This window comes from Gouania willdenowi, chromosome 14 (genome assembly GCF_900634775.1).
Source record: "Gouania willdenowi chromosome 14, fGouWil2.1, whole genome shotgun sequence".
In the NCBI taxonomy this organism is placed as follows: domain Eukaryota; kingdom Metazoa; phylum Chordata; class Actinopteri; order Blenniiformes; family Gobiesocidae; genus Gouania; species Gouania willdenowi.
The window spans coordinates 9177876-9204560 of NC_041057.1; the positions used below are offsets into that span (position 1 = coordinate 9177876).

Here is a 26685-nt window from a genome sequence, read left to right on the forward strand (position 1 = left end):
ATGCTTCCATGCATAAGCAGTAGCATTAGCATTGATTGCTGTTCTATTAGTGCTAGTAATTAATATTGGCGTTTTCTCTACCGCTGCCAAAGGGCTTCGTTTTGCAATGCTAATAAGCCTTTTTGATAGACACTGCACAATGCCGTGCATAAAGTTGCTGTTTTTTTGTATTTTGAATAAACATTCAGACTAACTTAATAAAGATGACTGAAAGTTGTCCCACTTTTCAAAAAAATATTGTCACAAACTAAATAGGATTTCATTGCAATCTGGGGTTGAGAAACTGATTTAAGGTTTTTTTCTGAAAAGGTTCTCTTTTGGATTAAAAAATAATTATATAAATACATTATTCTTTTGGATAAATAGCTGTGATTTAGCTGGTTTCAACTTGGAGAAACAGTTTGATTTTGTCTCCTTTACATTCTTACTTTGGTACCTTGATCTTTCTCAGACTTTTTAGAGAACCAAAGAAATGGACTAACCCCGTATCAGAGGAATTATGAAACATTCACTGGTCCATGTCAAGCATATCTGATGATATTATGTATAAAGAATGAATATATGAAATTGATATATTCTGCAGTGTCATGGATATAATTTCTGCTTTCATTCAGACAGTATACATAAAATATTTAATATTTATTTGTCTAACATTACACTAACTGAAACTCATATGTGCAAATGAATTTATCCCCTTAAAATTTTGTACTGAGTGGCATTCTTGTCCAGGAAAGTCTTAAGTTTTTCTTCATTTTTTGTTTATTATTATTATTATTATTATTATTATTATTATTATTATTATTATTATTATTATTATTATTATTATTATTATTACATTTATTTACCTTTAGACTTTAACTATGAGCTATTGACACTTAACATATTATAATGTAAATAAAAAAACAGTGATGTCCTTACAGACAAAACATATAACAACATTGACAAAAAAGCCATTGCCTTTTTATGTTTTTAGACAATTCTAAACGTGCCTTTCAGCTGATTTTACGGTAATTGTAGTTCATTAGAAATATCGTTGCGTCCTTTTGATACTACTTACGGTAATTGTTAGTTGTTCACGCAAATGCCTGTCAAATTTGACGAGAAATTGTGTTACAAATGCATCATTTAAGCACTAAAAATTAGGGGGAAACACAATATTTAAAGTTAACCAAATCAGTTAGTTTTTTGTAGTCCATAACAGCATTAAAACTTGCGTTTATCACAGCAGTGATTGAGATGACGTGTATGTTTGGGTCCTTCGGACTTCCGGGTGTGAATGAAGTGACTACAGAAAGAGCCGCGTCGCCTTAAAAATGTGAGTTTCTGGTCTAATTTGTGCCTTTTATCTTCATAAATATGACTTGAATTATTCCGTGAGTTTGCCATGGATAACATGTAGCATGTATTCTTCTGTTTTAGGTCTAAAGTAACATTTAAAATCACCCTGACGTCGGATCCCCGGCTTCCATACAAAGTGTGAGTAGGCTGACAGTTCAGCATTAAGAAATACTGCTTGTTTTAATTTGAATAACGCTGGATTATGTATCTGTAGTTGTTGTCAATATTATCTGAGCAGACATTTTGTCGGCTGAAATAACACTACGATATGTTGTCAACAAGTCAACAACTGTTAATAGCTCAGCTGTGATTTTAATCCATAAAACGTCATTGTTGCTGCCGCAATGTTTGTCTGCACTAGACATGGCAATCATTGTGTTTCAGATATTTTAATTTCAAAACTTGGTAATTGTTCATTTAACCTGTGGGGGAAGATGCAGCCCAGAGAGTCTTGTGAAGTCCACTGGAAAGTGTAAAAAAACGACATAACATAAAGTATTGCACAGCTTTTTTAAAAAAAAAATTATTATTTCTTAATTTCATAGGACAATTTAAAACCCCTCCATTTTTTTCGAAGAGTAATTTTCAAATTCAACACTTTTGTGCCTTAAACTTAATACTTCCGTGTCTTAGCGACTGTGTATCAATCATTCAGCTGTTAAACATTCAGTGTTAGCCTAATATTTTATGTTTTTCCTGCGTACGGTAATTGTCCTGCGGACCAAATTAGTTGGATATTCAGGCCACATTTGGCCCTCAAGCCCTGAGTTTGACACCTATGTTTAATGTGGATCCAAGCGTTCAGATTTTTCTTGTTTTGCACAATTCTTATCAAACTTGAATCCATGTTCAACCTGGAAAAAAAAAAAAAAACATCTCTGTGGGTTAGACACAACCATTTATTGTATTTGTCAATAAATAACACAACACAATTACATATTACCTCGGAATTGTGATTATGAAAAAATCTGATTTAGTAATGTCTTAAAATCTGTTGATTTTAATATCAATACTCATGAAATAATTACTTTATTCAATCTGTTTTTCAAAATACTTCAAAGTATTCAAAGTACTTTGGCATTTCAGTTAAATATTTAACTGTATTTCCAAAAATATATACTTAACTTCCACCACATAGTAGGGATGTCCTGATACAACTTTATCACTTCAGATAAGATACTGATATTGCAAATATGGGCACGAATCATACATAATTGTGTTACTTATTTTGTAGTGTGGAGAGCTAGAAAAGGCTTTCATCAAGTGATATTATTCAAACAGAAAACAATAGTTGGCAACACAACACAAGGTATGATAATAACTGATCCATTTAATATTAACCAATGGGTTACATACATTTTTCATAACCTTAAACATAATACAATATTATTAAATTTGTATTATGAAAATAAAAACAATAGCCTCAACAAATTATGTGTCAAATTACTTATGATTAGCGATGTTAGATACAGGCTGATATAATACAATAATTTATTTATTTTTATTTTATTTTTTTGCTGATACCTGATCAATACAGGTTTCTCGCTTGCCCATGTTGCCTCTGCCCTATAACTAAACAACTGTATTTAACTTTGAATATTGCTTTTCTTTTTGTGATGTTTTGTGCAGTGCATATTTCCTACTTACTTTATTATTATTTCTGTTACGTTTAACCTTTTAAAAGCTTCCTGTGGACAGGTGTTGTAAATTAGCACATGTGCTAACACACTCAAAACAATACATCTGTGTAAGGAGTCTAATGTAATTGTAATGTCCGGATATCAAATAAAGGAAATATATCGGGATGCCCTTACCACATCATGTTTGAAATGGAACAAACTAAATGTGTTTATCTTTTGGCCCATCTGTAGGATTTACAACACTTGAAGCTAACCCTAAGTTATTATACACAATATTTTGATATATATTAAAATTAACTTCATGTGCCCTTTAAGGGTTTAAAAAAATCTCATGCTTTTCATATTTCTAGTGAATTTATTATATATGTTTTCATTTATTTATTTGCAGGCTGACACCCCAGCTTCTCCTGCACTACCATACTTGGTGATCACATGTCACAATATGCGGCTTTACCCTTCATTGTCACGTCTTAGTAAAAGGTGGTTTGTGTTTAGCGCTGCAATGTTAAGAGCTTTCTGCTCCTCACTTGAAAAGTGCGCTCCAAGTCTTTGAAGGAGCATCCAGCTTAAAGTCTGTTGTACATCACAGTTTGTGCCTTTATGTAATGTTGTTACCTTAAACAGGAGAAAACTATGAGGAACTGTCTAACCCAGTTTTCTTCAAATTTTTTCTCTCATTATTGAAGTCTCGATACATTTCTGTCCTGTGTATTTGAAGCTGTCAAAGTGTGGAAAACAAAAGCACTGCTGCCAAGTTTCTGTCTGTGAATTCATTGGGGACTGTGTGTCGAGGGCCTTCATTATTAAGTGGATTATATACTCTATTTTAAACTTAGGGACAATTTAACTTGATTTCATTGGATTATTGGTGTTTTCTGTCTTTTATGTGTTAATTTATATTGCAGGTTAAGTGTCCCAGAGAGCACGCCTTTCACTGCAGTTTTGAAGTTTGCTGCTGAGGAGGTACGTTCACTGTTTTGTAAACATACAGACAATATTTGGGTCAATGACATAGAAGGATTTTCACTACATGATATTTCATAGAATGGGCATTATCAGGCAATGTTTACATAAATGTTATGATGGAAATAAAAAATAGAAATACTTTGAAATCTTATACAGAACTGTATTATAACTAAATCGGAGCTGAAAATAAATTTTAATATAATTGTATTGTTTTTTTTGTTTTTTTTAACAATGCAATCATTGCCAGACAGTTGAACCACTTGATATTTTGACTCTTTGAATAATAACAAAATAAATTACAGATAAGTAGCTTTTAAAAAAGGAGGGAAAAAAGCTAAGTTACTACATATTTAGTATCTTTTTATGCATTTAAACCTTTTTAACTTTAAATTTTAACAGATTTGATTAAATGAATACATTTTCAATACCGGTGTTGAAGTAAGGATGTTGTGGGTGTGAACTTAAATCAACAAAATTAGCATTGACCTTCTCAAGAATCAAGTAGATGGAGACATGGGGGTAAAAATTGTTTTAAAATGATCAATCCTAGCCGTTTGAGAAAGTAACTAAACCATGGCTTTGATTCACTGTTATGTTTGGGTTTTTTTTCCCCTGGGAGTTTCCCAACTGGAATTAATTTTGCAATATGTGCATTAGCTGACATCAGCAGAGTGCTCGCTGAGTAAATACACATACATGTAAGGAGATGCTTAAAAACCTCAGCTTGGATAAACCTTTTGAGACTTCAATTTAATTTAAAACATATTAAATAAGTTTTAATTGTGTGATTTTCTTATTATTTATTAGATTAAATGATTAGAAGTTTTGTACCAGCAGTCAATCACTAAGCCTAATACCAAAGCCCATTATCACCAATGAACTGAACAAACAAATATGTTCAAACAAACTCAAGTTGAAAACAAACCCACACCAGTAAAGTCAGACAGAGCCACAATTAAAATTTGTTTCATTACTGTTGCAAAACTTGGGTAGAAAAATTATTACGGGTGTGGATTCTCCAATTATTCTGTGTCTGACTGGACTTTCATTAATAAAACACTTTTATGAAAGCAATGCATTTGTTTATAACCAGATGCCTCAATATGTTTTATATTTATCGTCATCACACAACTTATTCTGAGGCAATGAAGTCATTTGGATTCTCTATCATGAGCTGTAGGAGGACTGGAGCTGCAGCTAAAGGTGCTGACAGGCTACTTTTACAGTGTAATGACAGGTGTTAATTAAAATCTGATGCGCACACTGTTTTGTTTTTAAATGAAAAAGCTTACATTGCATATTGTTCCCCTAACATCCATAGATGAGTGCAACTTTTGGTGGAAAAGTTCAACAGAATTTGTTTCACTTTTTCAACCAAAGTCTTGTTACAGAGCAGATGCTGACTAAGCTCATTTTATATACAGTATGATATGAACTGAGAGGTCCATTCATTTATATTGCAGACCTTTTCTTAAAGGAGACATATCATGCTTTTAAATCCTTCCTTTTTACATATAAGTCATACTGTTGTGGTCTATATAAAGCGGAATTGCAATGCTTGGGTTTGAATTCCTCATTATTATAGCTCCACAGGCCCCTTTTCTACCCCTTTTTTTTTTTTTTGCAACTGCTAATGCTAACAAAACAATGACAGGGACGTCTTATCATCACACTTTTTAGCGTTATTTACAGCTAACCGTTCGTTGTCTCCAAAGATAGAAGGAATTGACCCCTCAATCAGACGAAGTCTTTCGGCAAATCCTTCTTTATACTGGCGGAGGTTGCAGAAGCAGTCATCATTGAAGTGCTTCGCGCACACAAAAATGACCTTACCCACAGATGTGGGTACATTTCTGTGAAAAATAAAACCCAACCAGGCACTTCGAAAAGGTTCTGATGCTGGGAGACGGTGTAATGAAGCGTGTGGGTTACGACATCCAACAACCAAACATTTTGACTTAGTGGCAAAATATCCTTGATTATTTTTAAGAGCATTGATATCTACAGATATTGAAATGTGAGCTTCTGCCTAATTTGGACTGCTCCCTTTGCTCTCCAACAGTTCAAAGTCCCATCAGCAACCAGCGCAATAATTACTAATGGTGAGTAGTGCAACAGTTTGTGATTTCTGACAATTATTGATGCACACATGAAATGTTTTTGTAGCTTGACATTTGTTAGGCTCACACTTGGATTTCAGAGTGACTGCTATCCAAAATGTGTGTTGAGACTGAAATGTTTCAAAACAACAATAACAACCACCACCTGGGAAATGTTTAATTGCTTTAATGAATCAGTAAATACGTCTCTGTTCACTTTGAACTGTAGCAAGAAGCTGGAAAAGAATGTGGGAAATTCTGTCAAATCAAGTTTCACCTTGACAATCTTTTCATCTTTTGTTTTTCTGTTCTGCATCACATCATAAATTTGACTGCATTTCTATCGTGGATCTAAGGTTGATACTAAATCTAAGCAAGGTGTAGATTATTGCTCAATGCTATCTGTATTATTAGCCTTGATTAAATGCTATTTAATTGAGTAAAAATCTTTGATAATACAGGAAATAAATAAATGTTATAGTCGGAAGCAAATATTTGGCCACACATTTACCATTTGTTTTGTGTTTTTTTTTCTTTTTTTCCCCCCTCTCATTTTGCCTACTTTTGTAGTAAGTAATAAGTAATTTTGTGGTCATGTTTTTTTTTTATTTATTTTTTTTTAATTTATTTATGATTTCATGCATATGTGTTGTCATAATGTGTTTTTCAAGTAATTTTGTGCATATTTGCTCTTGTTTTGTGTATTTTGTAAAGCCTTTCTTTTTACATCTACCTTGAGGGCTGAACAAAATTAGACTGAGAGCCACCTGTGGCCCTCAGGCCACCCGTTGCCCCTTTGTGTGATCACTTGTGGACTTTTCTAATCTTTACTTTACACTCGGGCCTTGATTATTGCTGCTAAAATTTCCTACAAGAGAACAATAATTAGTTTAGTTATTGGTCAGAAAAATGTAATATCAGTAAAGAGCGTGGAAAGGTTACAGAATGGATTTGGTCACATTAAGCTCCATCGGTTCAAGAGCACAGTTGTGAAACATACATAAGAAATAATACTGGAGAACGTTGTTTACGCGCTTGTTAGTCAGAGATCCTTCAGATTAAATACATTTCTGAGTTTCAAGATAAAAACACAATAATGAGGCTTATATAACTGAAATCAAACAGTTATAATCTTTATTTCATCAAGGACATTCACTGCAGTATTTAAAAACTAATAATAAGTGGACATTTTTATTCCAATGTAATATTTTAATGGCTGTTGGCGCACATTAATTTTATTTTTTTTTGTTTTTGTTTTTTTCTTTCTTCTTTGGTAGATGGAATAGGGATCAACCCAGCCCAGACTGCAGGTGAGTCAGTATTCTATTTCACTGGATAAGCTTTTCAATATATGGTATTTTTTCAAAAAAGTTTAACTTTTTTTTCTCCAACAGATTTTGATTCTGTTATCTTCTTAAATTCTTTTTAAAAAAGTAATCCTATACATCTATAAAAGTGCCCAGTATGTTTTATGAGCGTTTTCGTGCTATGTAGTGGTGCAACGGACTTATTATGGGCATGCGCTCACAGAGCTGTTCCGTTCTCTCTCTCTCTCCTTGTGTGTGTGTGTGTTCTTCAACTCTCACGCAATCATACACAGATACACGACCGGGAACCAAACTTGCGCGTGTACGCTCGCTCTCAGTCACACGCGTGTACACACACACACAAACGGACACACTGAGTTATACACACACACGGACGTTGCAAATGGAACAGGCTTCATCAAGGCATTACTATTGATGTGGGAATAATTATAAAAAGTTTTTTTTCCGTCAACCAATCCGCGGACCACGCGCGTGCCGAACCGTAGCGAGAGATCGTGCAGATCAATGATAATCTGTTGTACCACTAGTGTTATGCATATGTTAGCGCAATTAAATGTTTTTTTAAAATAATTTTTTTAAAAATCGATTTGGATATTTTTTGGGACGATAAGATAATTAAATATGTGAAATATCGCTGAATCAATATTTTTTTTTTTTTTAACACCCTTAATTATTAACCATCTTTCTTTTTTCCTCCTTTTTTTGTCTCTTAAGTTTTTACAATAAAAAGTAAAACATTAGGCAGGTGTTGGTTTAGATTGGTGAAGAGTGCAGCTCTGATGAAAAATATAAAAAGCTGACAATTATTTGGTGTTCAGGTTAAATTTTTTTTTTATCCTAACGTTACTTGAACTGAGATTCCTACATCGTTTGCTGAGCCTGGAGAGCCTCTCTTTATCTCTGTCAGCTTTTTCTTAGATTTCCATAAAGTTTATCTTCACCGTGTGTCTCACCTCTGCTTACGTAAGCTAACGCTTTCCTTTAAGACGTGTAACGGATGACTGAGTTCTCTGCATGGAGCAGAATAAGGTATTGGCTGCTTTGACCTGAGGCTAGAATCAGGGCTTTTCCACTCTGAAAGGAGAGTGGTGAGCGTTCACCAACAGCTTTTTATCTGTGTTACGCTCACGCTGTGCACGGCCAGGAATAGCCTCAGTTCAGACACCTCTGTCAGATTGCCTTTTTCGCCCCCACTGCAACCACTCACCTTGTGTTTGAAGAATTTAGTGTGTAAAAAGAAGAATTATGCTAAGCTAAAACCTTTGGTGAACATGGTGAACACAACCATAAATGACATAATGGGCTATGCTATTCTAAATACTATAAGTGTGTTGTAATGTACCTGGGAAAAATTGAATATGTTGTACAAATAAAAGATGGTTATCTGATGAAAACTTTCCCAAAGAAAGAGCACTGGTTTGAGATCATCAAAGACATCTATATGATGGAAAAGTTGACTTACCAACTAAAGCTTAAAGGACACACCCATGAAAAGAACTGGCAGAAGTGGACTGTTTACAAGGAAGTGGTGCCAACAACAATAAATGGAAAGTAAAATGCCCCTAAAAATGTTTACCCTTTCTTAAATTATTGTTTTCCATTTATCTTTAGTTTTTTGTATTATTTTTTTAACGTTTTTTTTTTTTTTATGTTTTTTGCTTTCTTACATTTATAAGTTGTTTGTAAGTTAAAAATAAATAAATAAATCTTTCGAATTGCATTAAAAATGCAAAAAAATGTTTATAGTTGAGTCAGTAAATAGATTTAGAAACCCTTTTTTTGTTGCATTTCTATTTTTTTTCCAATGTTTTTTACTTTCTTACATTTATAAGTTGTATGTTATAAATTGCAAATAATTTTTTTTTTAAAAAAAACAAAAAAGAAAAATTAATTTTTGGTATTGCAAAAAAATAATTGTTTCTGGTTGAGTCAGTATAGATTGATTTAGAAAATTATTGCTTTTTTCTATTTATCTTTAGTTTTTTTTTTTCTTCTTACATTTATAAGTTGTTTGTATGTTATAAATTGCAAATAAAAAAAAGTTTAAAAAACAAAGAAGAAAAAATAATTTTTGGTATTGCAAAAAAATTAAGTTAATGGTTTTTAGTTGAGTCAGTAGATTGATTTAGAAACCCTTTGTTAAATTATTGTTTATGTATTCTTTATTATTTTGTTGGACACAACTTTTAAAGATGAATCAAAGACACTAAAGTTTCCCAGAGTCAGTTTGGTGTTTTAAAACACAAAGCTTCATCCTCCATTTATCGAGCTGACATGTTGTTGGCGGGTGCAGCGCTGATAGAGCATTTTATTGAACTACACAGTTTATAAACTGTGCTATTTATTCGCCGCTCTGTCATGTGTTTTGCAGGCAACGTCTTTCTAAAACATGGCTCCGAGCTTCGCCTCATTCCCAGAGACAGAGTGGGAGGACGAGGAGAGTGAAGCTATAATGACTCACGCAGCAGATTCACATAACACTTGAAACCCAGGAAACTCCTCAGTTTGTGTCACGGCGTATTTCCATAACTGAGGGTGACTCACCTGTGGAAAATGTATATTTAAACTCAGTATTAAGGATGTACCAACGCATTTACATGTTTTCATCTCACGTTTGGAGCATCATCTGAGAAATAAAAATTAATTATTGTAATAAAAAAGCTAATATTTCAGTTTCCATTACCAGACAGCTGAGTCTTAGTAGCTTTTGTATCTTTGTAAATGAAAATAAACAATCATTGTGGCAAATACATGCTTATTTTGTAATGTTTTACTTTTAGTTCCTCCAACAAGCATTGACTAATTACCCCCTTGTGTTGCTGCTGATGAGGGTTGTTTCTATATTTTAGGTCAGGTCTGTGGACCAGTGTTTTTATCTGAATACGTTCATACTCATGGCTCTTTGCTGCCCTCTTGCAAACCACATTTCAAACCCAATTTGTATCGGACCACACGTTCTGCATTAATAATGTCTGTACTATAGTGCATCTTCAGTCAATAAAGATCATTTCCAGTGGTTTTGAACTTTTCCATTGCAATTGCTTCATTTATGTGTGATATCACTATAGCTGAGAGTATTATTTGTGTTAAATGAATGGCTTTAACCAGAGGTGACAAGGAAGGAAACACAAATACTTTGTTACTGTACTTAAGTAGTTTTTTCTGGTATCAGTCCTTTACTTGAGTATTTAATTTTTGGCTATTTTTACTCCTTTTTTAAACAAATATCTGTTCTTTCTACTCCTTACATTTAAAAAAATGAGCTTGTAACTTTTAAGACCTTCGAAGAATTTTTTGGTAGTTTGAGTTTTTTTTCTGTTAGGCAGGTCCCTTAGTTTTTTGGTTAATATTTTCAAGTTCTGGGTTTAATTAAGCATTTGTGTCTTTTTTTTTTTTTTTTTTTTCACAAATTTTATTTATGACTGCTAAATTCTCCAGGTGTTTATAAAGGGTAGCATATTTAATTTATTTTCATGTACCAGTTTTCTTCAAGTTCTTAAAAATGTTTAACTCAAAGCTGCTTTAGGTTTTATTGAGTATTTGCATTTCGTTTCTATTTTGACACATTTTATTTGCAAATTGTATTTATTATGAGTGCTAAATTCTCCAGGTGTTCAAAGTTAACAGATTTAACTTGTTTCCATATACCAGTATTCTACAAGTTCCTAAAAATAATAATAAAAGGTATGGAATTTTCCTTTTTTTTCCTTAAGTACATTTAGTAGCATGTACTTTTTTTTTTTTTTTTTACCTTTTACTCAAGTAAGGGAGTAACTTTAATATTTTTACTTTTATCAGAGTCATTTTTTATTCAAGTATCGATACTTTTACTTGAGTACTGAAGGCTAGTACTTTTGCCATCTCAGGCTGTAACAATCTAAATATAACCTGATATGAACATCTGTTTTTTCCATCTTTGATACAACAACTAAACCAAAATAATTCCAGCAATTTTCTTTTTTAATAATATGTTATGGTTTCATTTATTTCGACAACTGTTCCTCAGGAAATACACTTTGATCTCCTGACATGTTTCGACTGACAACTGCCAGTCTTCGTCAGAGGCGTCTGCTGATGGCTTTGATGTTTTCTTTGAAGTTTTGTTTGAAGTTTTTTTGACTTCCGTGTAATAATTCCAGCAAGATTCTTTTTGTCGTCTTTTTTGAATAATATGTTCAAAATGTAATCAATATTATTCAAAAAGAATCTTGCTGGAATTATTACGCAGAATTCAAGGAAACATCAACAAAGAGCTTTAGTTGTAGGGAGATCAAAGTGAATTTCCTGAGGAACAGTTGTCTGAATAAATGAAACCTTAGCATATTAAACCATCAGTTTGTTGTGAGGAATGGTTTATTTTTCCTTCTGTCTTTGCTAGAAAAAGAGGAAGGATCTCATAATGAGGCGTGCACACTCTTAAGGGTCATGCTTATATCTGAAAATATCATTAGGATGCTGATTCAGATGGGAAGGGGAGGAGCATGAGAACATCACATATGGAATATCTCATTTATTTCAATTACAGTCAATGCTGCGTTCATTTGCAAGGGAATTACGTCTGGACTGGAAGAAGACTCCATATTACAGAGGAAATTATCCCAGACAAATTCAAACCCGCCAAAATATCCTTAATTACTGCAGTTAATGTTAAAATAATCATCTGCATGATACATGAATCATTATCTCCTTCAGTGCTGGTTTGGTTTGTCCTCAGGCCAGATTTTACACTTTCTTATAACATCACCTGAAAAAAGATAAATTTATTTGATTTTTTTATTTATTTTCTAAATATCAGCTCACTTAACAACCTTTGGGTTTGTGATCTTTAAGGCATGAAATTAAAATTTCCCCCCTTAAGTGGTAGTGCTGTTTATTATTCATGAGCAACACGCAAACAAATCAGCCTTTTTTCACACAGTACAGACTGAGCTCTGCTGTGAATCAGCCACAGAAAACATAAAACAGGGAACCAACAGTATCACCCGAGTGATGGTTTCATGGAAACGGTAATTCAGCACCAGCGTTGTAACATTTACAAATTCAACTGAGGACTTTGTGTTCTGTAGAATAAATGAATTAATAAGTGAGAAGGCAGCAGGTTTGTAGTTGGAAGCTGCTTCATTATTTCTGATGATGAATGAGGGAGATTAAAGGATGAACAGGACTTTCTAACCTTAAGTATTCAGTTTTTAATGAAAATCAAGAGTTTGTTTATGCAAGTACATCTAAAAAAATTAGAATATCATGAAAATGTTCAACATTTTTTGTCACTCATTTAAGAAAGTCAAACCCATACAGTATATGATATAGGTTCATGACACAGAGTTAAATATTTCAAGCTTTTATTTCTTGAAATGTTGATGATTATGGCTTACAGATAATGAAAACCCAAAATTCAGTGTCTCGGAAAATCAGATCAATAAAAAAAAAGGACATTTTAAACAAAAATGTAAGGCTTCTGAAAAGTACTTTCATTTCTATACGCTCAATAGAGGATTTTCATGGCACGTCATCAACCCGGAAGTCGCCATTTTGGAGGTAAGCAGCCGGTTTACAAACAGCACACAAATGAGCAAATCCCGAATTTAGCAACCAAGCTAAAAGCTAATCGCCTTAGAACGCTGCTTCCTACCATCCTGCGCTCTAATGTCCGCTCCCTGAACAAACTGGACTACCTGACGTTGGATTTAAATGCAAGACGGGAGATGAGGGCGGCGGTGTTTGCATAAACACCAATAACAACTGGTGCAACAACGATGAGCTAGTCTCATGTCACTGCTCTCCTGATGTAGAACTACTGACTATAAAATGCAGACATTATTCTCCGTGATCTGTTATAACTTTTCGCAGTCTATAAAACCACGTTTTTCAAGGTCTGACTGATTAGTGCAGCCAAAAACATGGCAATAGTTCACCATTTCCTCTCAAAATTCAGGATTTGTTCATTTGTGTGCTGTTTGTAAACCGGCTGCTTACCTCCAAAATGGCGACTTCCGGGTGGATGACACGCCGTGAAAACCCTCAATACTTGGTTGGGTCTCCTTTTGCATGAATGACTGCATCATTGCGGCGTGGCATGGAGGTGATCAACCTGTGGCACTGCTCAGGTGTAATGGAAGCCCAGGTTGCTTTGATATTAGCCTTCAGGTCATCTGCATTGTTGGGTCTGGTGTCTCTCACCTATAGATTCTCTATATGGGGTTCAGGTGGCACAATCAAGCACAGTAACACCATGGTCATTGAACCAGCTTTTGGTACCTTTGGCAGTGTGGGCAGGTGCCAAGTCCTGCTGGAAAATGAAATCAGCATCTCCATCAAGCTTGTCAGCAGAAGAAGGAAGCATGAAGTGCTCTGAAATGTCCTGGTAGATGCTGCGTTGACTGTGGTCTTCAGGAAACACAGTGGACCGACACCAGCAGATGATATGACAGCCCACATCATCACAGACTACGGATACTTCACACTGGACTTCAAGCAACGTGGATTCTGAACATGAACATACTTTTCAGATGCCTTAGATTTTTGTTTAAAATATCCTTTTGTTATTATGTAATATTCTACTTTTCAGAGACACTGAATTTTGGGCTTTCATTATCTGTTAACCATATTCATCAAAATTTCAAGAAATAATGAGTGACAAAAAATACTGAACATTTTGATGATTATCAATTTTTTTAGATGTACCTGTAGAATGAAAACCTTTTTGTCCTGCATTATCATTAGTCAACTTATTCTCTTTGATGTTTATCCATCTTTTCTATTTACGTGCCCTGTTCAGGGTTAACCACAGAGTAGCATTGCTATCCTTCACAGTGCTGACACACACATACTGTATGAATCCAATATAACACAAATCCTGATACTTAGATCTGAGTCGTTCCATGTCATTTCACAAATGGCCCACGCACTTTGGTCTCAACTGTGAAAAACTAATAACCAACAAATGATTATAAGACACAGAGGCAAACCACAATGGCCTCAAGTAAAGGATTTTCAATATTCGCGAGTGGTGAAATAACCCCAAAGTTGGGGTCCAACATAAAAATGAAGTCGCATAAAGAGTAACCTTTGTTAAAAATACTTTCACCCAAGAACCAATGCATATACAGTATGTGACTAATCATTAGTGACGTGAACAGTCTATGTACATATAGCTCAAAGCTGATCAAATTACAGGGAGCAAATTTTTTACTGAACACCCAAACTTGTTCGAGCCCCAAACCCCAAAAAACCTTTTTCTAATTTTGAGTTGCTGACATGTACAGTTTGCCTATTGAATTATTAAGGAACAATTTGTAAAAATGTCAGAATTGTGTTGAAATGACATGGAATGACCCATCTATGACCTTTAAGACTGGGATTCCCCCAAACGGTCCATTAAGAGGGTAAGACATAGGTAAACAAGTTCAACTACAATTCATTTAGCATTAAAATATATTTTAGGGGATGCACGTGTGTGTATGTTTTTCAGGAGGAGGCTCTGAGCTGTATATGTAGGAAGTTGATGAAGATTCCTTATTTTTACTCACTTTTCATTCTCTTTGTTTTCTTTTTTTTGTGTTCAGACCCCTGTGATATACAATGCAGTCTTGCACCTTGACCTACACGAAAGGAAACCTGCACCTACAACAACATCCGGTAATCTTTCAGAGACTCAGAATAGATTTTTCCATCACGTTGGACACAGTTCAGTGAGCCAGATAAAGGAATGGGGAACCAGAGGATGGAAATGGCTTTTTATTGACAGCTCATCCAACTCTTTCTCACCCCTTTCGCACACATCAGTCACCCAAGCATGCCTCAATGTCTGTGTCTGTGTATGTGTGAGTGAAAAAAGGAATTAAAGCTGCAATAATTCATCCGTACATGATTTGTAGTGACACACATCGGGTGTGCTACCAAAATAAATGAGCAAAAAGGGGATTTCTAGCCCTTTATGTGGATTACTGTAGCTAATTAGATGGCTGACCTAAGGGTGCCCCCTTCTGACATAAATTCAGTATGGCAGCCGGCATACTGGCACACTTTTTTTAAAGTGACAATAAGGAGACTATTACTAATTTAAAGAATACATGTGAACAAAAAATAACATCAAATATCAAAATATAGGAAAATAAAATAATATAATAAGGTTTTATTACGACCACTATTATACTAAACTATAATTTTGACACATGGGACAAAATCCAATCTGAACTTATGTAAATATGTGATCTTATGCATTGTGTGTGTGTGTGTGTGTGTGTGTGTGTGTATGTGTTTACAAACATCAATACCATCCCATATCGGGTTGATAAATCATAATTGAATGCTTAATAAAATGCATAAACATTTAGGCTTTTATATTATATCTGTAAGATTTAGTTGACGAAAAATCTTAATGTCATTTATTTGACTAAAACTAAAAAATACCTAAATGTAAAGACCTGATGACTAAAGTGTTAATTTTGACTGAATTACTTTTTGTCATAATCTCAATGGTATTTTAGTCAAAATACTATGACTAAAACTCATTTAAATTTCCAGTCAAAATGTACGCTGATTGTAATGTTACCAAATGTGAAAAGGTTCCAGTTGTATTATTACAACATATTCATACAATACAAATAAGAAATCATTGTTGTGATTAACTTTTTTATTTTACATTTTTTTTATTTTAATGGCATTTCACTAAATGCCCTGTGGTTTCCAATATGTGGGGCGTGGATCAATTGTATGGATCAGCAGCTGTGGCCATATTTTAATATTATGAAGATGAAATTTTATTTTTCTACTTTTCTGTACATGTTTTTTTTTTTTATTTTCTTTTCTTTTGTAGAAATGGACAAACAGATTTAACAAGCAGCGAGGCCTTGACCAAGTCTTGTCAGATGTATTTCTGTTCCTGCACACAAATGATCAGAGTTTGCTTCCCTGTGATGTGGAGCAGTCAAAGGGTTAACATGGGAGCTCCTCTGTCTGTTAACAGCAGTGAAACAACATGAAGGTTTAAGCCTGAGGCTGAAGATGCACCACACAAGCTGTTTTAAAGAATATTATTAGAAGAACTGAGGTAGTTCTTCTAATAATATGTACGACGTGCATATACAGCCACTGTATTAGTATTGTTTTTCAGCTCAGAAAGAGAAGCTGGATAGATGAGAAAAGTTTTCAACTAGTTAGGGCTAAAGCTGTTTTTCTCTGAATTAAGAGGGCTCAGAACTAAAGCAGTCCTGGAGCTAATCTTTCATGATCCTCTATTTTGTTGTGTTTCTTTTCTCTCTGCACTATCACTTTCTGTGCCTCTGTGTGTGGACGAAGGCTTGTGGGAGTATTAATAAATTGCTTGGAGAGTGTATTTTGAGGATATAACCGCCACAGGCTATGGTGTGTGTGTGTGTGTGTGTGTGTGTGTGTGTGTGTGTGTGTGTGTGTGTGTGTGTGTGTGTGTGTGTGTGTGTGTGTGTGTGCAGCCAAAGTTTTTGCTGACTTGCTTTTCTAAAAGCACTTCATTCAGACTCAGTAAAAAAAAAAAAAGTGCTGTGAACATGTGCAGCTAAAGTCTTTTCAGGCTCCAAATTAGAGCTCCACAAAGCCTTTAGAGGAGAGGGAACGCACAAATCCTTTGACTCGCCGCAAGTGTTTGAAATGTTGGGAATAATATAAAAATACTGCATTCAATGTCGAAGCGAGGGATGCGCTCGAGCAACTGTAAGCATCAAACTAAAATCCTGCTTGCTACTTTTTCTAGTTTAAAATCATTATCTCACCATCTGCTGCTGTTGCTTATTTAATGTGTTATTTATTTTTTATGTCTAGGCTGACTTTGTACTGAAGAACAAAACAAACTCTGGCTATAATCTTGTATTATTAATAATTACAGGTTTTTATTCCATTAATGTTAATTGTCTCTTTAGTAGTACGGTGACAACCCTTTCTATAACAAATGTTTTTTTTAATTTTATTTATTTATTTATTTTTTTAACTTCAGTTTAAGTTTTTTGTCTTACAACTCAATGACTTTAAGTATCTGCATCAAACATATTGTTATTCAGATTCCACTGCACACCTCCAGATGACAGACGTAAACAGGATTTTTAAGATCAGGGTCTTTTTGGGTTAATTACAACTGACAACTTTGCACCCAAAATATGGGTCTCCAGACAACATTTTCTAATATTAGAGATGGGACGATACACTTAGTTTGCGATACAATACTGAGCGATATTTCTTTATTTTTCTGTATTTTTGAATCAGACATAATTTTTTTAAAGGAAAAAATACTAAAATAAACAAGCTTCTAGTTGGCTTTAGCTCTGGACTTTTGCATATTTTGGCTATTACTCTTTTTTTTTTTTTTTTACTCAATAGTAATATAATATTATATTTAAAAACAACAAACAATCTGTTGTATAGTAGATTAAGTAGATCACGTGATCATCTTTTCTTCCCCCCTTTGGATACATGTTGTGACATTTTATTTTGCTATATTTTGTCACACGATTTATTGTCCTGCCTTTATTTATGCACAGATAGTTCTTACTAGTGTTTTTGGTTTTTGATTAGCAAAAAGGATCCATATATAATTAATTGAATATTTAATCTTAAAGGTGCAGTCCGTAACTTTCAGATCCTTCCCTCTACCTCCCTCCCCGCTGCTCTCTTGTCCTGCCTCCAAAGTCCCTCCCTCAGAAGAGTTAACAAGCTAACGTTAGCCCGACAGCAACATCACAGTAATATAACATGCACTGTTAAAAGCATATTACTGCAGCGCTTCGCTCTCTCAATGTGCACACATCTATCAGCAGCAGCAGCGTAACAACACAGAGTCACTCACAGCAGCCCACACGAAGGCTGCAGTGAGAGCAGCGCGCACACGAACAAACAACACATGCACTACAGAGTTCAATCAAGCATAATGTAAATCAAGCAGCAGAAAAGTCCTCAATTTTATCTTCTACTCCTCCAGACCATACACTGTAAAAAAAAAAAAAAAAAAAAAAAGACGGCACTCCAGGCACTACCATACTATGAGCATTGCTGTGTTTTTGCCATGGCGCAAAGGCTCTGATTGGTTCTTTTTGCTCGGTCGCCGTGCATTCTGGCAATCTGCCAAAGGCAGCATGCAGCAGGGGGGACTCATTGAGCCTGTTTTTTTCACACAAACTACTAGTTTCATGTAAGGCTGTCCTTACATCGTGACAGCTTTAGCAAATATGACAAGAAGTTACTTTTATAAGAGTTACAGACTGCACCTTTAAGGGTCCCGAGGGTGTGATTAACATTTTACAGACATACAGTATGGGAAATTTGAGACTCTAGTGATTTCAACAGATATTTTTTAACTGTGGAGGGAACCAAAGAAAGAAAGCAGAGGGAGAACATGCAAACCCCACACAGAGCAGGTGCAAGGTCACAAAGTTAGGATGTGAGGCTCATGTTTGAGATGTTTCATTTCCAGCCAAGAGCGAATCAGATCTGAGGCAATATAGATGATAGAAATACACTCCAAAAGTAATTACTACATCCACGCTTCTTCAAATCTATCTTCAGTTCGACATAATCCTTCTTTCAACTGCCTCACACTCAGAGGTTGGAGTTGTTCTCATTCCGTGTACACCTGAAGCAACTTGAAAAGATTGCAGTCTCACACTCTGGGTGATATCTAATGGAGATGAGATAAAAGCATGAGTTTCTGCCTTTTTTTTTTTTTTTTTACACAGAGATCTCACTGAGCTGTTATTAAATGTCAGTGAGACCGTGTGATACTGTGTGTATGTAATTGTACTGCAGGCATGAGTGGACAAGGAACAGCTCGTTTTGGGGCAGAAAACGATGAAAATGGCTCTTAACCTTTAAACCAGCTGCACTGGCCCCTGATTCCCAGTCAAAACTTTGTAATTAGGCTCAGAAAACTCTCTCTTTGTTGTATCTTAAGCTTAAGATTTAACTTCACCTTCACACATTTTCAGAGAAGGATTTATCGCCTTAAAGTGGACAAAAGCAAGTGATCCGACACATTCTTTTTGTCACTATCGTGAAAAAATCCCTCAGGTTACCTTATTAATAATCATTTATGAGCAGTACCTTATTGATGTCTGTATCTCTGATGGCAAACAGTGCAGCTTTCTTTGAAAAAAACTATCAATTTAATCCTATTATTGGATCACATTCTCTAATCCTTCTGGTAAAGTTGGACTGTTGTGCTCCCTTTCACCAAAAGAGGGCAGTAGTCAATGTATAATAACCTGTTTAATTTCTTCAGCTGATGCTTGGACTATTTAATGTCATAATCAAAAGAATTCAATTCATTTTTTTTTTTTTTTATATTAAAGTAACTAATGTTTAATTCTAAGGTGAGAATCCAGCACACGAGAAAGGTGTTAGATCTCACTTCATCACTTCATCTATGGTTGGCTTCTTTGTGATATAACTACACTGCTAACGAACGCTGTATGAAAATATTAACAGATGCTCCTCCCTAACAAGGTGCCACATCTGATAACAACCAGTGAAAGTGGGAAAGTCAGTCCTACATAAGTGCTCTTGTATTTCTTGCGACACATTATAAAGGCAGACAAAGTCGAACATTTAACAAATATCAGCGTTTGCGTACAAGATGTAGCCTGGAACCCAAAGTTAGCGAGAAAGAACTAAACCTCATGACTTTGAACATGATGGATGGTTATAGATGATCAGTTAAAGAATAAAATTGTGTAGCTTATAAGCAAAATTTTACAATTTTACTTTTATAATTTGGAGTAAAACATTTTGAGAATAACTTCAGATCCCCCCGCCATCATGCCAAATGTGGTCAAATTGAGCTGAGGGCTTGGTTTTATTTGCTTAAAGTCGATTGGACACAAGCTAAACATAACAAAAAAATAAAACGAAGGAACAAAATGGTCCAGTAAAACCCAGATCTACTGGGATCTACTGGGATCTGGTATTAAAAACACATTTACCAAAGGGCTACAATAACAAAAATGTTTCACTGGGTTTGTGAAGCTGTCACAAAAATAACCTTAATGTATTTTTTTTGTGCATGGTAACACGATTTCCTCATATTTTTCGTGCTGCAGGGAATAACTCTTTTTTTTTTAATTTATTGTGTGACATGATATTTATCTATTTTTTTTTGTTTGTGCTGGGTGGCATGTGTTGAGTTGCTGGTAGTGATGTCATTAGTTTATCACCTTAACCATAAACCAAACCCAGAATGAAATGCTCTCAGAAATAATTGCTAAATAACTTCAAATTGAAGCACATGAGTTTGAAAATCATGTACCGCAGCATAAAAAGTATGAGAACATCGAGTTGGCACGCACAAAAAATACAAACATTCCTTCTTTTTGTGATATTTCCTTATCAGATGAGTTGGGGTTAAGGTTAAAACTATACCTTGATGTCATTTTATAACTAATTGATGACCAAGTCCTTCATGTATAAAGAGTATACCAGGCTTCTCATTGACCTAAAGATACTCACTAAAGCTTTAACGCACGATAGTGATTTCTAAGCGCTTGGTGTGCTTTAGTAAAAGGTTCTCTGATCTTAATTTCTCACCACAGATTTTAAAATGGAATTCTTTAGGTCTAATAAAGTTAACCAAAATAGATGTGCTTGAATTTGGATAGAAAGTGTGTTTCCGTTTTGCATTTGTCAAGTTTTCTGTGATAGGATGCTTAAAGGCACACTGTGGACTTTTTGACCTAAAGAGTTGACCCATATGAGTTATTTTAAATGATTCCTCAGGCCAATATACAGTACCACTGCTCCGAGCGGGGCTTCCCTCTTGAAATACCGACCATGTAAGTTTGGAGAGACGGACCGTCTTTGGCCAGGTCATGTGACCTGGAGAATGCCTGGAGAAAGTATCACTTTACAGCAGTCACGTGACCACAGGCTCGGATATATTCATTGGGCTATGGCTTTTGCTAGTATTATTCCGCCTGTTTGACTCCTGGGCATGGCTGAGGCAAGCAAAAAGTTTAAAACTGGCTCTGAGGAGGCTAAAAAGATGCCGCTGAGACCAGGATCCCTCTGCCGACCCGCCTTCCGCCCAGTGTCGGACACTGCCCCGCGAACGCCGGGTCGCCCGTACCCCGTCCGCCCCAACCCCGGCCTCCGATCCGACCCCCGGCGAAGGGGACTGACGACCACAGCAATGCCAGGGAGTGGGAGGGAGCACCACCGACGTGCCGAGGAGCGCCGAGCGCTGGGCCTCCTTTGGCGGCTGCTTTTCCAGCCACGGTGCGAGCCCAGCCCTTAGAGCCAATCCTTATCCTGAAGTTACAGGTCAGCTACTGTCTACATACACAATCAAGACAAGGGTGGCTGGCTCCACTGACTTCACTGTTTGTTGATTTTTGCGACAGTGTTGCGGCGTTTGTGGCCACTAGGGGCGCTTGGCGTGAAAGTTACAGGTCTAGCTAACTTTTTAGTGGCCAAAAGTTACACAGTGTGCCTTTAACTAAGTGGCCATTTATACAATTATTACCCCGAATACTATTCCATAGCCCAGAACTAATCTATGTACCACCTCACAGAGAGTTTTGTCAAATGTTAATGCCTTGAAAGCACTAAAGTGGACACAAAGAAACTTCAGGAACATGTGTAAAAATCTCATTGACCAAACCGCAGATAGAAACAGATGTTTACACAATTATTCCCTGATTGAAATAATAACCTTGTTCTTGTGAATGAGAGTCAAACGTTTCGAGCAGCCGTGTCATCTGTGATGGAAATGAGAGTCTGAGAAGCAGGAACAAACTGACGGTTTCACCAGACAGTAAACGTTAAACAGAATGACACTTTGTGTACGCGCACACAGTCATTGTGTTAGTGATTACAGAGCAGCCGTAGCGCTAGCATGTCTGTTTGGAGAGAAAGGGGAGGGGTGGGGGGGTGTCCCTCTGAATGCTGACATTTTCACGACTGTAATATGGGAACAAAGACGGAACAGATGTGTGCTTCTACACTTCTGTACATCCTCGTGTGAACGCGGTTGTGTAAATTGGGGGTGGGGGGCTTCCCGTTACACACTTTCGGTTGACCCAGACGAAAATAATTGGAGGTTCTGCAGTGAAATGCAACTGGTGTTTTTGCATGCTGAGCTGTTTCTTTCATGTGTTTGCTTCCTCCTGAAGAAACAGGTTGTGTGTGAGATAGTGAGGACAGAGCTGAGAGGGACAGAAGGCCTGGGTGCCTTTCATTGATGTCGAGTGTTGAAAGCATGAGAGGAACAGCTGTGTGATGTAAACGCAGGCAAAGACTGGACACACAAACATCAACAATCAAAAATACTGGCTTAGTTTACAGGTTAATTCATTCACCAGTAAAGGGATACTGCATGGTGATGTGTATCTACAATTATATGAGACAGTCGAATGAATAAGATTTAAGTTTTAGGCAATGGTCACCAAACAGAGCAACAAGGGACCTCCGCACAGAAAGACAACGCCACATACCCACGAACTTCCAGAAAGCGTACATCACACTCAGAGTATATACTGTCTACTACAGTGGTTCTCAAACTTTTTTGGCTCAAGTACCCCCTATCTTTGATTTTTGAATCCAAATACCCCCTTTGTCCGACAACAACATTTTGCTCAGAATTCTGTGAAAAAACAAGCATAATGATGGAATGAATAAGGGTTAACACACTTTAAAGACTCTCATTTTGTAAATAAGTGGAAACAAACAGTATTCAGTGCCTCCTGAATAGATTTATTTCTGTAGTTTTTACAGTTGTCCAAAAGACGACCATTGACACCAAGGAGGGCAAGACACAAAAGGTCATCGCTAAAGAGGCTAGCTGTTTACAGAGCTATTAGTACATGTGTATACTATTAGTATCGTTAGGATGATCACTATTCCCACTGTAGTATACTTCTAAGTTTCCCAGGATGCATATCAATTCGGCATGTACAAAAAAAACAAAAAAAAATGTAAAAAAAAACAAAAAGTGAATGTAACCATGTCGGAAATAAACTGAATAAATAAATAAAAATAAAATATCGAACCTACAATGACAAAAACCTGAAGCACACAGAGACTAAGTACCTCCGTTGATTCTCCACCTTTGAAAGTTCTGAAAACATTTTAAGTGAGAAAGTGACCAAGTAGAATATCAACATGTGGTCATTTGATCCTTAAAACTCGCGGAAACACATTTCATGCCGACATTTTGGAGATTTTCGGAGACCCGCCATTGTGCTTTTGACTAAACTTCCGGTTAATTTCAAAACAAGAGCCCTATTTACAAAAGTGTTAAATGAATGGAAGACAAAAAGAGATGCTTTTGTTTTGAAAAGGGGATATTTGATATTTAGTTTTAAGCCGTTCGCAGGATGACTTTAGATTCCCCTCGCAATGCATCATGGGGCGGTTAAGTATGTCTTGTGTGCATACTTCAAAAATGACCGTGTATATTTCCATACTATCTAATTGGAACGCACTACATACTCATTTTGATGTCAGACTTAGTACGAGTAGTACGCGATTTAGAACACAGCCTTAGAGTTAATGTGAATATAATTTCCCTGCATGCACTGGGGTCAGAGCCCGCAACCTTCTTGCAGGGGTGCCAAACTTATTTTAGTTCAGGGGCCAAAGATGGACCAATGGGTCACAGGTTTTGGATTTGAATTTCAACTTTTGTGTCCTAGTTGGCACTTCCATGTATAAATTATATATACAGTATCTAATGCGACTATATCCAAGCAATAAATGACAGATATCAGCGCCTCCAGGATCTTCACTTCAAAACTCTTTGATTATGTGATCACATTTTTGAGTTATTTTGAAGAATTCTAAGTGTTATGCCGTGATATAGCACAAGTGCTACGCTGCTCACAATCAATACATTCATCACAAAGAAAGAAAAATACCAACAATGACCCAACAAATTGCCAATAATACAATTTGTTGAGTAGAGTGATGGAAGTAGGAATGAAGGACAGCTTGTAGCGATTACTTTTCTATCTGCTAGCTATGAACTGTCTACCAGAGGGCAATGACTCACATTCTGAATGAAGAACATGAGAAAAGTCCTTCAAAATGTTTGTATGATTGCAGGTCTTTAGAAGAATGGAAAATTCTTTTGACAATTTGCGATTGTAAATAACCGCAGTTATGTTATATGAGCATTGGAAAATTCCTTTTTCCTGAGAATACTATGGAGCTTTATATACTTTGAAAGGAACTGATATACTGTATCTACCACTGCATTATTTGATCAATAACACTATGAATAATGTGTTTTCTCCATTTTTTTTCTTCCAAATTGAATGCTTTAAAGGGCCAGATTTGGCTTCTGGATCTTGAGTTTGACGCTTGTGTTTCAAGGTATGAGATGACATATCAAAACTTGTTTTTTTCTCTTCAGACAACGAGGCTGTTTTACTGCAAGAACTTCAAGCATGCTGAACTTGGCAAATGCAAAGTAAGACACACAAAACAAGTCAGAAGCAGAAAAAATAGACTTCCACTTCCATACTTGCCTTTTTGTAGCAAAAACTAAATTAAACTCCCACCTCCTGGTTCTTTTGGGACGGAGATGTGTGGGTGGTGTGCACTGCTTCTACTAACAAACTATATTTTCTCAGAGTTTAGGGGCATCACATTATAGTATAGGTATTATAACTGCAATGCGTGCACACGAGTAATCTGATTTCTCTCATCCAGAGTCATGAGAAGGATGTTTTTGTGCTTATGAAGATTATTAGGACAGCTGGAAAGGTTTGCGGTACCTTGTACTTTGGAATACCAGGGTAGCACTAAGCCTCTAATCACCCTGGTCTTTTAAGGATGGGTGGTGAAGAGTTTGTACAAAGTATAAGTAATGAGATGTAGGGTTTTTATACGAACTAAGAAGAGTGAGCTTCAGCAAATATGCACGTTCTGAACTTTTTAACAGGTTTACTGCGAGGGAAGTCCCTTTAGGCAATCAGGCCGGTGAGAAATGTCTTACACTTTATGTCTCCTGATTGGTGCTTCCTGGTTTTTACCTCTTAAATCTGGTTCTTTCATTAAAAATCTTACAAATGATTTAACTTCTGCTTAACTTTTATTTTATCAGTATGGAAAAACAACTGTCAAACTCTAAATCAATAAAAAAGGAAATAGATTTTTGCTACAAATCCCTCGTGCTGATGGCAGAAGTATATATCATATCATTGGGGTTAGGTATGGGACAATTGTGTTGCTTTTATTGATCTATACTTATGGATTTTTTTTATTTACATGCTTGAGGCGAGGTCACAAAGTGTTCGAGGGCAGAGTGGTCTGCACTCTGACATCTAAATCAATAGCAAAGTTAAAGAAAACAAAACAAAACACCCAGATGCATTCAAACCATGTTCATATGTAACATATAAACATCTTTTAATAATAATAATAATATTCCTTGTCTCAGGAAGAACGAAACGAGGAGGACATTTTTACACACATACAGATCTCAAGTCAACTCTCCATTGAACTCTACAGCAACGACATGGAACTCATCAACTGGTCATTGAGCACCATTGACAAAATCTTCTCAACGAGGCAATTGCTTCAGCACGAAATACCGTGTCCAAAGGACACATACCCAAGTGGATATGTCGTGGACGCACGAGGGAGAAGCCAGATGCTCTGTCTCTCCCAGCTGAAAGTGGAAGATGTGGAGGACATCTATCTGCTAGGAGTCATGATCTTTGGCCTGCTGATGATGGGGGTATGTGTCTGTGCATGTGCCTTTCTGATGGATCGTAAGCTGAGGCGACTCTCAGAGGACACGAAGGTTCTCAGAGAGAAGAAGAACTTCACGTTTGGAGAGTTGGAGGAACGTAAACAACGACTGGAAAAGAAAGCTCGTGGAAATACGGGGGAAAAAGACTGTGAAGAGGAGTAACAACAGGAACAATGACTGCAGACGAGAACACATCACAAAAAAAAAAAAAAAAAAAAAAAAAAAAAGGGAAGAAACGAGGTTGGATGTAAAATTATCTGTGTTCAAATTAGGGGACGGATCTAGATAAGCATAATGCTTTTTTCCGTCGCCCTTTCCGGCATGAAAAAAAAACAAAAAAAAAAAAAAAAAAAAAAACAATGATGTGATTTTGCTCTGAATGTCAAATGAATTTCTGTGAATGCAACCATGTCGGAAATGAACTGAATAAATAAAATAAATAAAATAAATAAATAAATAAAATAATATAATATTAATAATTATTATAACTACAACAAACCAACCTGTTGCAGTCGGGCTAACAAACAACACACAAGCCAATAAAGGTCATTATTGAAACTCCAGTGAAGTTTACATGTTAACCTACCCTTAACCCTAATGCA

General features: G+C 35.9%; 1 protein-coding gene across 2 annotated transcripts; it reads left to right on the plus strand.

Annotated features, from left to right (window-relative positions):
• Window positions 1-1256: 1256 nt before the first annotated feature.
• Window positions 1257-25846, plus strand: ufm1 (ubiquitin-fold modifier 1). Of its 2 annotated transcripts, XR_003675476.1 has the most exons (8): window positions 1257-1315; window positions 1420-1476; window positions 3884-3941; window positions 6007-6046; window positions 7321-7353; window positions 14937-15009; window positions 24740-24796; window positions 25769-25846. XR_003675476.1 is itself a non-coding variant. In XM_028466409.1 (6 exons), coding segments are annotated over exons 1-6 (264 nt in total). In that variant the 5' UTR covers window positions 1257-1313; the 3' UTR covers window positions 9817-10121. The 2 variants fall into 2 exon arrangements, 1 of the variants encoding a protein (XP_028322210.1); XM_028466409.1 differs by lacking the exons at window positions 14937-15009; window positions 24740-24796; window positions 25769-25846 and adding an exon at window positions 9743-10121.
• The last annotated feature ends 839 nt before the right edge of the window (window positions 25847-26685 follow it).

Bases quoted from the DNA above. Each gene is read 5' to 3' on its own strand.
- ufm1 (XM_028466409.1), top strand. The intron at 3,942-6,006 runs GTACGTTCACTG...GCTCTCCAACAG, and splicing joins TGAAGTTTGCTGCTGAGGAG to TTCAAAGTCCCATCAGCAAC. The intron at 6,047-7,320 runs GTGAGTAGTGCA...CTTCTTTGGTAG, and splicing joins CAGCGCAATAATTACTAATG to ATGGAATAGGGATCAACCCA.